The 16537-nt window shown below is 38.7% G+C and overlaps 1 protein-coding gene across 2 annotated transcripts; it reads left to right on the top strand.

Moving 5' to 3' along the window:
- Positions 1 to 1155: 1155 nt before the first annotated feature.
- ywhae1 (tyrosine 3-monooxygenase/tryptophan 5-monooxygenase activation protein, epsilon polypeptide 1) lies at positions 1156 to 16175 on the top strand. Of its 2 annotated transcripts, XM_014981110.2 has the most exons (7): positions 1156 to 1246; positions 2138 to 2392; positions 4123 to 4322; positions 6349 to 6455; positions 8599 to 8805; positions 10001 to 10137; positions 15005 to 16175. In XM_014981110.2, the coding sequence occupies exons 2-7, from the start codon at positions 2329 to 2331 to the stop codon at positions 15055 to 15057; spliced, it is 768 nt and encodes a 255-aa protein (XP_014836596.1). In that variant the 5' UTR covers positions 1156 to 1246; positions 2138 to 2328; the 3' UTR covers positions 15058 to 16175. The 2 variants fall into 2 exon arrangements, with proteins under 2 accessions (XP_014836596.1, XP_087867869.1); XM_088011743.1 differs by lacking the exon at positions 2138 to 2392 and having other exon boundaries at positions 1184 to 1246.
- The last annotated feature ends 362 nt before the right edge of the window (positions 16176 to 16537 follow it).

Raw genomic sequence — 16537 nt, 5'->3', positions numbered from 1 at the left:
GACAGACTTGCTGATTTTTTTCTTCTTCCTGTTTTTGATTTAGTGAAAAACTATAAAAGGTTTTGAGACATCTCAGAAAATTAGATTATCATCAAAAAACTAATAGTAGTGAACTCTTTAAGACCACAAATTGATTTTTTTAATAAAGGAATGTTATGGCTTAGGTAAAAGTGCTGTATGCAAACATTTTAATGGAAAGTCGAGCGGAAGAAAAAGAAGTTTAGTCGATATTCAAAAAGCATTGGTGGCAGCTGGAAGTAGTGGCTTACAACTACTATTACAGCACCATAATGGAAAAAATGTCTTTCCAAATTTCCTGGTCCAATCCATAGATTGTCCATTATGGGAGTGTGCTTCCTTGTAGCTCTGCCCACAAACATTTCCATGGACTAAAATATGCGACAGGAGCAACTTCTATCAACAATCCATGTAAGATCTGACGGTGATTTGCAAATTTTCCACCGCGATGGAAAATTTCCAAAAGACCTTGCAGATATTTACCTTATATCTGCAAGGTAAATATCTGCCTCCTGCTTTTATTAATCTAAAAGCAGGAGGGTAGATGGAAGTCAAAAGGAGCAACTCAAAGTATCAAGAATGGGTCATCAGTCAGGATTAAATCAAAAGTCCAAATCTATAATTAGACATTTAGTTTGCAAAACAGCTTGAAATATTTGTTGAATAAAAACATTCTTAAAACTGCAGTTGTTATTGTAAAGGGCAAAAGGCAATTTGATTGTACAGTTTTGAAAATTGTGTAAACTTTGGGAGTGATTAATAAAAATCTGCCACACAAAATCCACAATGATTTGCTGGCTAGCACTATGGTTAACAGTCTGCTAACTGTTGGGACCAGGAGTTGATTTTAGTCAGGAACTAAAATTCTTCTCAAATGCCTTGATCAGGATGAAAACTAGTGCTGTCAGGGCTTATATTAAAAACAGACTTTTAAAAAAATTAAATCTCAAACCGCTGCAAGTGACTGTACAGCAGATCTCCTCATAGGTTCAGATGTGAGTGCATGAACACATATTTGTGTGTGCATAAACTCACACATTAGTGTGCCACTCTGCAGCACTTCTCAGCAGGTGAAAGGAATCTGGTCCAATCAGCAGCGCCCTCAACTCAGGTATTATAAGGAATCCACCAAGCATTTGGCTGGTTTTTGCAACAGAGCTGAGGAAGGCAGACAGCCTCCAAAACAGCATTTCATGGGAAAAGGACATAGATTAAATAAAAACTACCGGTAAGCCATTCACTGGACTTAGTTGAAATGTAATTTGACTTTGGTTTGGGGTTTGATAAAAAGAAATGCAGAATTTATTGAAGGAACAGTTTGTGCTGCTATTTTGGCTCGATTAAATGCATATTTAAGATATTTAATGTAAATACTTATGTCCTGAGGAAAAGAAAAAAAATGTAATTCTAAAATGTTTGGATTTGTTTCATTCAACCGAACACAGGATTAAATAATTTAATACTTGAATTTATGGTTAAAATTGTTTAAGAAATGTGTGTCTGTTAAAAATTTAATTGGTCATTAAGATAAATTATTAACTTTAAACCAAATCTCTAAAATGTATGTTAAAAAAAACTTTCTATGTGTTTTTGTAGGTTTTTCACCTCTTCATTGATTCACACTCACTGGTGAAATTAAAAATTGAGTGAAATCCTTAAGTCTCCAAGTTCTCCTTTTCAAGTGTGGGAAGCCATGAAATTATAGAAAACTTGACAAACTCTATGGTCAGCAGTCTAACTGCAGGGATAATCAAAAAGACTGTTTACCCATTATCACAGATGTTTGATGGTAGCTGTTGCCCCCAAGGCTGGCAAGTTTAGTTTATATGGGGGGCAATTACTTTTTCACAAATAGGAAACTTTGATTTATTGATTATTGCTACACTTTTTTCACTCTTGCCATATATTTTGAAATGTTCACTTTCACGGACTGTTAGATATTACATTTTAATGTATTTTTACAAATATATTGGCTGTCACAATTTTCACTGTTAATTTTGGAATATCCTTTAGAAGGCTGGATGTCATACTCTATTTACTACAGATGAAGAGCAATGAGATAATGTGTTTAAACGGCCTGCCATACTAAAAAAGACGTTTTGGTGGTCCGTGTCCCTAGTACCCGGATGGGACCGGTTGCCATCTTTCTTCTATCCCTACACAGCGCTGCCGGTGGGGCGGAACACTTCTCATCGATCAGTTGGTTTCTAGGAACCGCCGACAGACCTGGCACACCACCGTGACTTCTCGTTAGAGATCTGACACTTTTATTTGCCAACTTGCCAGCTTATCCCTTCATCTTTTTCAACAATGGGAGAGAGAGAAGACCTAGTTTATCAGGCAAAACTTGCCGAACAGGCAGAAAGATATGACGGTAAGTGAGAGTCTAGGGGCCGCCCGGGAGTGGGACGCGTTCATGTCTCTGATTTTTTTTCCCCCAAGCAACACTAGCTGAAGTGATAGCTATGGGCAGCTAAAGAGGAGCTAACTCTGCTACTCCCACCGCTTTTTAGCCAGCTATTTACTGACATGCCACATTTATTATTGTTAAACGAGAGTAACGTTACTTTAAATCCCTACCAACCGTCACAAAGCTCGCTGGTTTCAATAATATCGTAGGAAAGCTGTTGACTCCGGCTAACATTAGCGATGTGGCTACAACAAAATGGCGGATCAGTGAAGCGTGAGCTGTCAGGGGGGTTGCCTCCCCTGCCCCACGCTATCTCTGGGTCTGAACGCTTCAGCTCCACCGGTTCGCGCCATATAAGCATCTCCGGGATATAAAACCACCGAGCTGCTGTTGAACGTCTCTTACAGTTTCATCTGAGCCAACATTCGCTCGATGCTAGCTACAATGCACGATTAGCCGCATGAAGCCTATTGAGTGGGAGTGGGAGCGCAGCTGTTCATTTTGGTGGGGTGTTTCCTGCGAGCGAGCTGTGCGGATCGATCACAGGAGACTACTTCACCCCGGTGCAAACCTGCCGCTGTCATAGCCGCTTACTGGCCGTTAAAGGGGGGCTGTTTTGGACGGGTTTCTTTGCCACCGGTCACTCGTTGCCCGGCAACGTTAAGTGAATGCACCATGACTCATTCACAGGATCTGGACCGAGACCTCTTGTGGGGGGGTGATTTATGGTTTGGTGACTAAACTGTAACCTCACTGGAATGTAATGAAAGTTACTTTTGCCTTTCCTAAAAGTTATTCTAAATTCACATGTTGCTGAATGGTGAAGCATTAAGTCATTTTACTGTAATTTTTTATAGTACAATAAATGGCTCACAGCAAAACGAGGCAGCCATTGTTAAACTGATTAGTGTAAAAAAAAAGGTGAAACAGGTGTATAAAAGCACAAACTTGGTAAAAGATGCTTAACTACAAGGAGCAGAGCAACAACCTGGCGACTCAAATTTTCTCTTATAATATATGAACATATAAGATGGGCATCTTTAGGTTGTTTTTGTCTAGTCTGCCTGCTTTATCATGTTTTATACCATCTTCAGCATCAAATATGTTCAGTGGTGTTTACAAAGCAAAAAAATAGTTTCCATGTGTATTCACTAGAAAATAGACCCTTACCTGCTCCAAACCTAACATATGACAGGTTAAAAGCTCTAAAAGAATACAAAGTAGCAAGTTTTCCCTTCCTGTTTATCTACCAAGTCTTATGCTGTCTCACTCACTCATCCTAAATTAGTCACAAACATGTCACATTATAGCAACTTTGATCCCTTTTAAATAATCTTTTGCATCTCAGTACTCTAATTTTATCTTGAATACCTTGCTGATGCTAAAAGCTGAGTTGGATTTTTGATTTTTCCTCGTATTTTTGTTCGCACAGGTTGTTGCTGTTCAACGTCAGTCAGTTGCTGTTTTTTTATGCATGTTAAGGTCACACACAGCCGATTGTCTGATGGTCATGTTTTTTTCTGAACTGCTTTCAGCATGATGATGAAGCCACTGCATCATGAAGCATAGCTGACCAACAGCGGATATCCTGTCAGCTACTTATTATGAATGATTCTTCTAAGACCCAAAGGCTATAAGCTGTCGGTGAAAGTTTTATCTCTGTAAAGTGTTTATTCCCCCCCCCCTTCTAACAGAGATGGTGGAATCTATGAAGAAGGTGGCAGGAATGGATGTGGAGCTCACAGTGGAGGAGAGGAACCTACTATCTGTGGCCTACAAGAACGTGATCGGGGCTCGGAGAGCGTCCTGGAGGATAATCAGCAGTATCGAACAGAGGGAAGAGAACAAGGGCGGCGAAGAGAAGCTGAAGATGATCCGGGAATACAGGCAAACGGTAAATACAGCGGGAGGAAGCTGCCGGTTCGTTTCCTCGCCTGTGCGCGTCACGTCAGAGCAGCTGTGATTTGCCCTGGTGATTGTGAGATCACAATCTCCTGTGAATGATGCACGCTGCCGAGCAGCTACTGGACCTTACAGCGTCTGAGTCATCTCTGCCGGGTCCTCCCTGCACTCTCTCATGCTTTTATGAAGTGGAATAAGAGCAGCTATTATGCTGGGAGAGGCAGCCGGACTGCAGACAGTGATCTAATGGCATGCCGAGATGAGTACACCTACATTTCCAGAGTCACCGTTTTATTCCATTTGAGAATAATACTGCAGCTTTCTCATCAAGTTCCATTTATATAAATGACTAGGAAAGCTTCAAGCAGGACTTTTTTAAAATGTTATTGATTTAATCAGATTAAGTGGGATGAATCGATTATTAATTTAGTAATCTGTTAATTGATTGGAGTATACAAACTCAAAAGGCCACTTGCTGAAAAAAATAAAATGGAGAAGTAAACCGTAATTAAGCTGAAGCTGTTGAAATATATGTACATTTTATATTTATGTAATATAAACATCTTTGTCTGTCAATGTCTCACTCAAAACTCCTCAAGTGGCATTTTTTAATATTCACCTGGTTCAAATTCACTGAAGGAATGCTATGTTGTTGCATTTCAGGAACAATCTATTAATTTTCCTATTTAAAGAAAGGAATCTAATTATTTGTGTTTTTCCCATTTTTAATGCATTTCTAATATTTTATAGAAAGACTTAAATAGTTTAGCAATGTGCCAATTTTTTTTCTAGCCCTTTAATTGTGAGAATAATCAACAGATTAATTGGTTGCTAAAATTGTTAGTTTCAGTCCATTGTTGATATGAAATTTATCAGTCATCATAATGGTCTAGTTAAAGCCATAGAATTGCAGTGAGCACAGTCATTCACTGTTTTGCTCCTGGCTCTAGATCCCGGTTGTCCAAAGTGTGCCCTGGGAGCCATTTATGTTCCTCTGGATGATTTTGTTTGGTCCTTCTGCCAACACTTTGAGAATGGAGATATTTTTTTATTAATTTGACATTTAGAGACACATAAAATTTTAAACATTTATTTAGGTACAAGGCAAAGTATTTTCTTTTAATAAACAGTTTATTTTTTCATTGATTACAATTTGCTTATACCAGCAAGTGTTGCCCAACCTTTTTTTGCCAAATGTAAAAAGAGAGTGTGTTGTAAGCCCCCCAAAAATTAGAAATTGTAATTTGGTACAGCAGCTGTTCAATACTCTTTATATTTTGGACCAACGATGATTTACAGATGTATTTTCTACAAAAATTTGACTACTTTGCTTTATTACCTTATTAAAATATTGTCTGTTTGGTATATCATAAAAACAAGTGTTTTAATAAATAAATCTTTTCAGTTTTAATTAAGGAAAGTGGCCCTTAAGTACACTCAACCTTACATTTTGGCCCAAATGGCAAAAAGTTTGAACTTCACTGACCTACATAATATTTTATACTTTGCCGTCTTTCTGCCTCCTTGCATTTGTTTTGGGGATGCGCCGATTTATCGGCCATCCGATTTATCGGTGCTGATTTCCCTAATCTTGGGAAATCGGTGATCGGACGATTTTTACATGTGAAGCTGATATTAACGACCGATTTGATCAACCTTGGCAAAGACATTTAAATCAACTGTTTTCTTCTTCTGCTCTGCTGTGAGAGAACTTTGACCAGCAGACCGGCCCACCAGATCAGTTTGCAGTTAACAATAGTCATCTCACTGTTGGCAACTCAATGTTGCTACATTTAGCAACATTTTAGAAAAAAATTAAATAAAAAATTGGTACCAGCCAAAATCAGAATCGGCAGGTCAGGAGTTTTAATAGATTGGTAATCGGTGATCGGCCAGAAAGCTGCAATCGTTGGACCCCTAATTTGCTTACATCTCTCCCCCTTTGAAAAAGCTCAAGCAGTAGGAATGCTGTAGAAAGGGTTTCTGTGAGCGAGTGTTTCTTGTGTGTTTGCTGGCAGGTGGAGAAGGAGCTGAAGTCGATCTGTGGTGACATCCTGGACGCGCTGGACAGACACCTACTCCCTTCTGCAGCAATGGGAGAGTCTAAGGTCTTCTACAACAAAATGTATGCGCTTCCTGCTCTGAATGTTGGGTAACATATTAATGACTTATTACTCTGTGGTTCTCACTGAGAGGACAGGAGGCACCGTTTTCATTGTAGCAAAGGCTTGTTTGCTTCATAGGCAAAAACACTTATTTATTTTAGGGCAACTTTAAAGACGTGTTTCATGTCGGGCTGAAACGATTAATTGATTATTGAAGTAATCGCCAGCTGACTTGGTAATTAATCGGTTACTGGAGTATAAAAAAGGCCATTTAGTGACATTACACATTGAATAGAGATCATTGTAAAACTGTACAAAAATATACATTTTAAGATAAAAAAAAATACTGTATTGATGAGTGAACAGAAAGGTCTGAGGCTGCAAATGATCAAGCACTAAAGGAATGCTGTTGCATTTTAGGCAATAAAATGTTTTTTATGTAAAAGGAAATTTGTTTATATGCATCTTTTAATATATTTCTAATATTGTCCAAAAAAAGGCTTTGGTGGTTGGATAAAAAATCTGCAGAATGTGGCAATTTTTTTATCCGATTCATATCCAGAATAGTCTATTATTGAAATAATTGTTAGTTTTCATGATCTACCAGTAGTTTGTGATTAGAAACCATGACGTGCTGCCAAGTTTTCAGCTCAGTCTGCCATGAAAACCGTCAGGCCTCAGAAAAACCTTGTTCTGATCCGGCCCACAGCACCGTTGCATAACAAAATGTCTGTTCAGGTGAGACTTGTGTTGTCCCCCATCATGGCTACACACACGTCACCATTCAAGCTCCTGACCCGGGTTAGAAGAACTCAAAGCTCACACTCGCTGTTAGACTTTGGCTGCACTTATTCAGGCGTGATGCGGGAAGCTGCTGAATCAGTGCTGCAGGACAGTCCTTTCCAAAACATCAAATGCCCTGAAAGATCACGGTTCCTTGGTTCAACTGCTCTCATGTGAACTGTGACAGCGGCAGAGAAGAGATGCTTTCTTGAAACCATTTTAGATTCTTGTCACTACAGCACACTTGGTTTGTTAAGTGTTTTGACCCGTGCTCCAGTAATAGAGGAAACTTTTTAGCGTATTCATTAAGCATACATCTCTTAACTCTGGTTTTATTGCACCATTAAGATTTGAAAGCAGCTGAACAAGCCAAAAGGCCTTCCGATGCAAGTTGCTGCCTAATGCCAAACCTCCTGCTAAATCTGAACAGGCAGAAAGAAAACAGAGCAATGATGTGTGTTGGATTTCATTGGAATGTCACTGACAGCAGAACCCATAAAGCTTTTTATTCATTTGTCATATTAGACTGTAGAAAGCCATACAACAATTTAAGGCTAATGGCTGTGGATCATTTGAACAGCAGGTGCAGATTTAATCTAATACATATGAAATGGGAATCACAGCTTTAGCCTTGATTTCAGTTCAGTGCATCTCCTGAGGGGTCAGAGTTGTATAAATAAAGGAATATTTAACTGCAAACCCAACTTGTATGAAATTTATCAAGTTTAGTTTATTTAATGTGGACAATGTGCAAAAAACATTAATAAAAGATGCTTTACACCAGATTTAGCTTGAGCTAGTTTCCATCTGTAGTGCCTGAGCAGGAGAGTTAATAATGCAGACTAAAATCATGAAACATGCATTGAAAGTCCATACATTTCCTGTATATAATAACGGTACAAAGTCATAAAATTACAACAATAAAAACAGCATTAAATGCCAAACTTCTGTTCTGTAATCACTAAAACCAAGATGGCAGTTTTTGGTTTTCAATGCTCAGGTTTTCTAATGACACTTTACAAGATTTTCAGATGAACTGTAAACCACTGATGTCATCAAATCTCATCGTTGCTTTTATGCCTTTCACTGCAGCCTCTGTCTGTTGTTTCCACTTTATCCTGGTGATCTGTTCAGTCGCTTTAAATATTCTATCTTCAGTCTATTGCCTTCCTGTCTTATGAAGGATTTGGTCGTCTTCTCCATTTAGCTGTTTAAAATGTCACATTAAACCATGAAACTACCTGCTCCATGTTTCACAAACAGAGCATTTTTTTATTTCTCCATATGTTTAACTTCTGGATATTGTACTTCATCTGTAGGTCAGTAGTTTGTAACACCTTCAACTGTTGTAATATTGTCGTATTTCCCCCCCATCTGTAGGAAAGGGGACTACCACAGGTACCTGGCAGAGTTTGCCACTGGCAACAACAGAAAGGAGGCGGCAGAGAACAGCCTGGTGGCGTACAAAACTGCTACGGACCTCGCCATGCTGGAGCTGCCGCCCACGCACCCAATCCGCCTCGGCCTCGCTCTCAACTTCTCCGTCTTCTACTACGAGATCCTCAACTCACCCGACCGCGCCTGCAGGTGACTCTCTTCTAAACAAGCTCACTGTGAATTTGTCTATGAAGGAAGTTGGCTGACACGTCAGAGGAGGATGAAATATTTTAGTTGAGCACCACACCTCGGGCTGCTTGTTGCTGACGATCAGATTGTGACAAAACTATTTTTAATACATGTTTTCCTGTATTTTTAAATGGGATCAGCATAAATATTAGGGATAAATATTAGAGATGTGCCGATTAGGTTTTTTCCTGTCGATTCCGATCACCCATGAGGGCCGATCACTGATACGATCACAATTTTTTTTTAAAATCATAAGCACTACCGGTTGCATTATGTGGAAAAAAGAACCATGAAATCACCTTAATTTAGACAAAAACTTTTTAGTAACTTTTTCCAAGGACGCATGTAAAATTGATTTTTTAAGTTAGATGCTGCAGCTTTAAGCAGAGGTTCGGTGTGAGAGTCACTACCAGGTGGAGCAGAAGCGAAGCTCCGTCTGTGAAATATTACTACCTGTAGCGTAGCAGCGGTTCAACAGCGAGAGCAGAACCAGCGTCTTACATCGCAGCTCGAAGACTTAAATAACTTTGCAGGTTATTTGTTTAGCTTTCTGACCGCCATGATAATCCGGGTGAGTGTTTCTAGCTGTGCTCTGCTTTACCTGCTGTCTGATCCTCCATATGTCTTTTTACTTCAGTGAGCCTCGATATAGCCAAACTCCGTCAAGTATGGCACTGTTTTTATGCCGTTAGATTCGTCGTGTTGATGCATTTTGACGTGCTTCAATTTTCCGCCGCAACACGCAAACTTCCCCATTCACTCAGTGCGTCATAGTTACACACGACATTGCTTAGGATTTGTTGCAGCCCGTTTGCGCAGTGTGAAGGAAAGAGGAGACCAGCTGCACAGGCAGGCTGCGAAATTAGAAGCAGGTGATCGGTTTGTGTGATCGGCAACAAAAGACCATGATCGGCGATCACCGATTATACACTTTTTCACAGAAATCGGCTGATTATGATCGGTGGGCGATCAATCGGCACACTTCTAATAAATATGTTTAAAAAATGCATTCCCAATTTGAATAATGAGATAGAAAAAAATATTTCCACACCACACTGACGCATGAACATGATGTCTGTTACGATGCTTTATGAGAATGAGAAATCCGACTTGGACGTGAATACAAAGGGTTTTAATCAGGAGTGTGTTTGCTCAGGTTGGCGAAGGCTGCTTTCGATGACGCCATCGCAGAACTGGACACGCTGAGTGAAGAAAGCTACAAGGACTCCACACTTATCATGCAGTTGTTACGCGACAACCTGACACTATGGACTTCAGATATGCAGGGAGAGGGTGAGTAAACCTCGTGCGGCCATTTCTTTAGCTTAACAGCCAAGCTTTTATGATTCTGCGACGAGCTGCTCTGTCTGTCTTGTTGCCGCACAGCTGCTGGTACAGGTCAGTTCCTGCACTCATCTCCTGTTTCTCATCTCCTGTTTTCTTGCTTCGTCGATTCAATATGTTGTGACTTTATTCTACCACAATTAAAACAAGAAAATTTCTCAAAACTCTGAACACAACAACCAAAAGAGATGAGGAAGTGCAGATGTTGGTGAGCTTTCCTGTGTAACCTCTCTGGGGAAATTTGAGTACCTGTTACTCTGGTTAATTGTTATACTTACTGAGAAGGAGTCAGTTCCTCTAATGACAAACTGTAGCGATTCACTGCAGCTGTGGGAGATAATGATAGCCTTGCAGGTGGATGTGATGAGTACCTTCACAGCCTCCAATTTCCCAGCTTTTTTTTTTTTTTTACATCTGATGCTTCAAGCTTAAAATTTTGTTTTGGGCCAGGACTTTTGACAGTGTCAAAGAAATTTATAAATCAAAGCAATGGGCAGATGATTCCTTCTTTTTGTTTGCACTCTGTCAATCATTATTCATGTATTAATAGCCTTTTTATATATAGTTGGTTAATATAGTCATATGGAAATACATTTAAAGACAATTTGTTGTTTTTAAAATAACTCAATTTATTACTTTCATATACATCTAAATGTTTAAATTCAGTAACACTTGATCAAACCCATACAGAATTGTGACTTTCTTGCAATCAAAGGTTCTTCAGAGTCGTCATAGATGTGAGCAGGAAGAATCTCCTGTAGCAGTCTGTTCTGCAAACCTACATTTTTACTAAAAATGTATGTCAAATTAGGGCTGCATGATATCAGAAAAAACATGGGATCGTTACCTTCCGCTTATCCTGGATCGGGTTGCAGAGGCAGCAACCTAAGCAGTAGTGATGGAAATGCCCACCTCATTACTATATTACTGAGGGAAAATAGTCGGAGTAGTACAAATAAATGTGGAAGTAAATCATTAAACCATTTATTTACAAATATATTTGGTTTTCCAATATTATTTCCTCTTTTTTTTTTATTTCTTTATTTACATCTTTGTTTCCTTAGTTTTGGCAGCATCAGTCCCACGTACCACATCACCTCTTATAAAACCTTTAATGCTGCATTAAACACCAGGTATAATTTACACATGGAGAGCCTGATGGCATTGTACATAAATCCTTGGCCAACCTTTTTTTTGTGGTTCTTTGTAATGTTCATGTTGCCTACAGTGATTTACGATAATGAACTTTAAACATTTTGTGCAGCCCCAATAATAAGCAAACTCGTTTCCCTCCTTCGGAACAATCTGATGCCGGCGATGGAGAAAAACACAACTCTTAAAATAAATATATCAGGCAATTATATTTTTAAACCTGCATTACATGATCAAATATTAAATTTAACTGATAGTTTTTTTTCTTTTAATTCATGTACTGGAAATATTTAAGATTAGTGCCAATTTCTTAGAATTACCAGTGGAGTAACAGATGTGTTGTGCTTCGATATGCTTTCATGTTGGGAATGTTTGATATAAATAATATAAAAATAAGCTTTTGATTATATTCATGTTTCTGTTTTTATTGCATTAGCAAATAAAATGAACCACACACCCTGACCTGCCGTTGAAATTAAATCAAAACTTTTATGCTTTCTGAGTAAATATGGAGTATTAAAAGTGACTGTTGCTGTGAAACGGTGAAATTGTTACTCCGGCAACGCATGGTCTTGCAGAAAAGCGACTGTCCCCACACACAGACTGTTTTAACTCGACAGCTGTCATAGGTTCAAATCCTGATCTCTGCTTCTGTTTCCTGACGCTATATATTGTGGGGGAAAATTACTTTAATTCTAACTACAATTTATTTCAGCCAGAGGCTTCTTCAGATCTGCTGCAACACTGACAGCTGCAGGAGATCTATTCTTCTCATAAATATAACCATCTGTAACGACTCACTGAAGAAGCATGGATAATAAGAGCTCCTACTTCTAATTTTCCTTCAGGATTAATAAATATTTGAAATTAATTCCAGTTCACCATCTAAACTCTGTTCTGTTCAGTTTGTTCTCTGAAATAAAAATGTAATTCATTGATTAGGAAAAAAAATAAACTGAACAAGCTGCACTTAGACTTTAGAAGCTCTCCAGCACAAATCAAATCCAATATGGCTGCCAGATTCATTAAACTCATCATCTGTCAGAAGTGCCGCTCTGACTCTGTGACGCCAGGCGAACGTAGCGCAGCGGGTTTCTCACCGACTGCTCATCATGTCTCTTGTCTCTCTCTCATTCCCTCTGCTGTAGAGCCCTAAAGGAATCAAAGCTGTTCATTTCTCGTGTTAACTGTACTTTGTAAGTGTTGCTCACCCACACCGTGCTCTACGTGTGTCTGTACTCGCACAACTGCCTTCTGTGACGTCTCTTCACCGACTCACTTAGTTTAATACCTGTGTCCACTCACCTGCCTGTCTGTCACTCCGGCTCATTTAAAAATGCTTTTAGTCCATTTTCCACTACATTCAGAGAAATGCATTAGAGAAGTTTTGATCCAGGCGTTCATTGTTTTATATATTTATATTTAAAGGTTTCTTGTTTTGCTATTATCATTATGTGATGCTGCTTCTACTGTATGTTCCTACGTGTACTGTGAGGCCAACGCAACATGGCAAAAAAAGTTTCTAATGGCTTAATTCTTCTGTTAAACATTCTGCTACTCTAAGCAATGAGCATTGCCAAGTATTTTATTGGGCCACAGAATATGACTGCATGCACTTAGACGATTAACTAATCCAAACATGGTGGTCCAAGCAGCTGTTGCAATATTGATATGGTTCCTACTGATATTAATAATATCTTGGATCTATTGTGCAGCAACAGTGTGAAATTCTTTAATGCCGTTTACATGAAATCCTGCTGACTGAAACTAGACTGAGGTTTGTGAGATTTCACAATGAAACAAAATGCTTCAACTTTAACAAAACTACTTTTCATACTTCTTCATCATTGCCCCTTTTTAATAGGTTTATTTTCCCACTTAATCACAGACTTCCCTGTTAGAGTGGACCTGAATGATATCACATCAGACACCGTCTGTTTGCAGAAAGTGTTTAACTGTAGAATTTTTTTTTCATTAAATTGAATTTCTTAGAAGTTAGAATCAGTTTGCAGACATTTTTTTAGTCATTTAATATTTTTAACTTTAAGTCTTATCTGCCACATCTAGTTTTGTCCTTTTTTGACAGCATCCTTAAAACAAAATGATGCATCATTTTTTAGTTCCTGAAAATAGTCTGAGATTAAGGTTAAACTGCCCAGCATCATTAGAATACTTCTATAGTACTATTGAAATTTAAAACGATGATAAAGTATCATGCATTTGGTTGAACATGCAGACTTTCTTTGCAGTACATAAAGGCGATGTCCTATCAGGATGTTTTTGATTCATTCTATGATTTGGCATTTGCCAATTATGGAGTAGTCGAAGCTAAACAACCTGACAAGTAACGTGATATGATTAGATGAGACAAGCCATCATCTAATTCCCTTTGTAGTTCCACATCAGCCATCAAAAATGTCTGAATCTCGTCTTTGGATCACGGTGTTGATTTCAGTATTGCCATTTTCTTTTAAGCTCAGGGTACGCTCACTCTCTGTTGCCAGGTTTGATTCTTGTATCTACGTTGCTCCGGACAACGTCTCATAGCCAATCAATGACAGTTGGTCTTCCAACTTTGCATTTTTAGTTTTACTCTGTCAAGTAAATACTAAAAACCAAGTGCAGCAGTGTAGGTACTAGCTAAGGGGGTAAAGGAACTAAAATAATACGCTGCACTCTTCAGTTCTTACTGATGAGTGCATTACACTCATCAGTAAGAATGCTGCAGTGTCCAGATGCTGCAGTGTCTTTATCTGGACAGCAATGGATTTCTTGCCAACATATAAAATTAAAGACTTTTAATGCACAGCAGTTTTCTGACATGCTAGGCTAACATTAGCATGTTAACGCTATTTTGACATGATTTGCTGATAATTTGACATTTCACTGCAGTTCCAATCTGAGCATGCAGATGAAACTTGTTTTCCTGCTTTGTTGGCACTTTGCTTTGATGTAAAATTTAAAGACTTATGCTTTTGTCGCTTTCTGTAAAGCTTTCTCCTCCACTAAAATCTGTCTGGACAGAGCACACAGAACCAAACAGGTCAGGTGACGAAGATAAACAGGAAGGGTAAAAAGCATTTTCTCTATAGAGGTCTTTAGGGAAAATCAAGATTTGTTTGCTCACTAAAATAATTCTCTGGGCCCAGAACACAGTTTGCAGCACAAAGGTAGGATGCAATTTTTTTTAGTTATTTTTCAGCCAAGTAACTCTTTGGGTGTGACTGAAATAAAACCATCTAATGCTGAGGATTCAAAAATGCTTTGATCAGGACTTTGATTGGACACTTAGGATTGGATTAGGACATCTTCAATAGGATCTCTAACATTTTCTGTCCAGAAACGGTAAACCCACTTGACCGATGTAGTTTAGAAATTTACAATCGGTAAATTTGTTGCAATTATACCTCCCAAACACAAGGTGGCTCAGTTGTTTCCACAGCTTAATGAATGTCATTTCTGGATCAGTTTTCTTGTAGTTTTCTCCCTGAAATTCCTTTTTTAATTCCCTGAGTGTCAAAATTAAACCACACACTGTATCATTTCACCTTCTTGTCCAGGTTGAGATGCTTGCACACAAAATGTAAAACCTGCCTGCATCTTTTTGTTACCCGTGAACGTTTTGTCTCGGAGCAACTCTAACGATGCATTTTCTGTTCCCCAGGTGAAGAACAGAACAAAGAGACACTGCAAGACGTTGAGGACGAGGCCCAGTGAGACTATGCCACCAACAGCCAACAACTTGATTCCCCTCTGCCCTTCACCTCCTCACACTCCTCACTCCCTCTGCCTTTGTCTTCCTTATCCTCCTCCTCCCTGCCTCCTTCCTTTTCCGCCGCCTCCCCCTCCCTTTTCTTTTTCCTCACCTCCCTGACCCAGCAGGGCCACGGAGTTAATGAGTTTATTTTTCTCTTATTTTTGTATTAGCCCTGACACCATTTGATTAAATACCACTTAATTAAAGGAAGTCCAACGCTAGAAAGAGAAAGAAAGAAAGAAAGAGGTCCCTGTTTGCTGTTTTTTGTCCTGGTACAAGCAGTTCTGCAAAACGTTCTTTGTTTTCATTATTGTATTTTTTTTTGTTTTGTTTTTGCTTTTTCCTCCATATTTTTATCAGTTGCTGGATGTATTGAGATTTTTTTTCTTAATGTAATTACAGAAATTAACTTTTATTACTAATAATGTTGAATACTAGTTATGGGAGCTATTTTATCTCTGTTTTTAGTGACATGTCGAACAGATTATCTGACCTTTTTACGGGGGCGTTGGAGAAGTGCAGACGCCACTTTTTGTTGGGTTAGGATAGTCTTCCCTCCCCCCAGGAATTTGGCAGAATGTGTGATATCCACGTGGGGCAAAGAAGTGCTTAATGTTTTACACTACAGTTAGTCTTGTTTTGTAGCTGTTCCTGGACTGTGCTTAGTGCTGAAATACTGTAAGTGTCCACACATGCTAAAATCTCTAAACACTAACTTATTTCTAGCTGGTTTGGTTCTTTACAAACATTGGGAGATTTCTCACCTGTGTGAAAGTGTCTGTGTGACCCGGCTCCCTGCCCAGAGCGCTGAGATCATGGGCAGCACAGACACCAGGCAACACATTAGCTTCTGCTGCTTCTCCCCTACTTTTATTGAAGCTCCTCTAGAATCAGATTTTCTTTTCTTGCTCTGTTTCATTTATTACTCTCCTGTTTTTTTGTTGGTTTTTTTTGCTTCATTATATGTAACTTGGAGCTGATTTGTACTACTGGATATCTGACTGGAGCCACAGACAGGGAATCTGTAACGTTCTTATTGAAACACAGCATGGCATTAACATTAAACAATAAATTAAAACGGTTGGTTTTGTGTTTCTTTTGTAAATAATTGTACAGCTAAGCGTTTGTGCTGCCCGTTCAGATTTTGTTGATTTTTTTATTAGACTTGTTGGTAAAGCTGAACATTTTACTTCTGTAACATCTAAAAACTATATAAATGTGGTGTAAAGTTAAATAATTTCTCACTTCAGAAAGTGAAACTAATGTAGATTCATCACAGTAAAATGTTGAATAGTACGGAATATAAATATTCTCCCACACTGTGGAAATTTTTCTAATGGCACAGTTTTTCTAATGGCAGTGATGGAGGTTTTCTCACCTGCCCTTCTATGCTGCATTCAGGTGCAATTAGTAACCAAATCTTTGGTCAATTCTGTATGT

Source organism: Poecilia mexicana, unplaced genomic scaffold, assembly GCF_051168715.1.
Source record: "Poecilia mexicana isolate PSO_F unplaced genomic scaffold, ASM5116871v1 scaffold_13, whole genome shotgun sequence".
Classification (NCBI taxonomy): domain Eukaryota; kingdom Metazoa; phylum Chordata; class Actinopteri; order Cyprinodontiformes; family Poeciliidae; genus Poecilia; species Poecilia mexicana.
Note: the sequence above shows the minus strand (reverse complement) of the source record. Positions and strands in the feature narration are given on the sequence as shown.

Excerpts from the sequence above, each read along its gene's own strand:
- ywhae1 (XM_014981110.2), top strand. The coding sequence starts at position 2,329 with ATGGGAGAGAGAGAAGACCTAGTTTATCAGGCAAAACTTGCCGAACAG. Across the intron at positions 6,456-8,598 it reads AAGGTCTTCTACAACAAAAT|GAAAGGGGACTACCACAGGT; the intron begins GTATGCGCTTCC and ends CCCCATCTGTAG. Across the intron at positions 10,138-15,004 it reads TTCAGATATGCAGGGAGAGG|GTGAAGAACAGAACAAAGAG; the intron begins GTGAGTAAACCT and ends TCTGTTCCCCAG.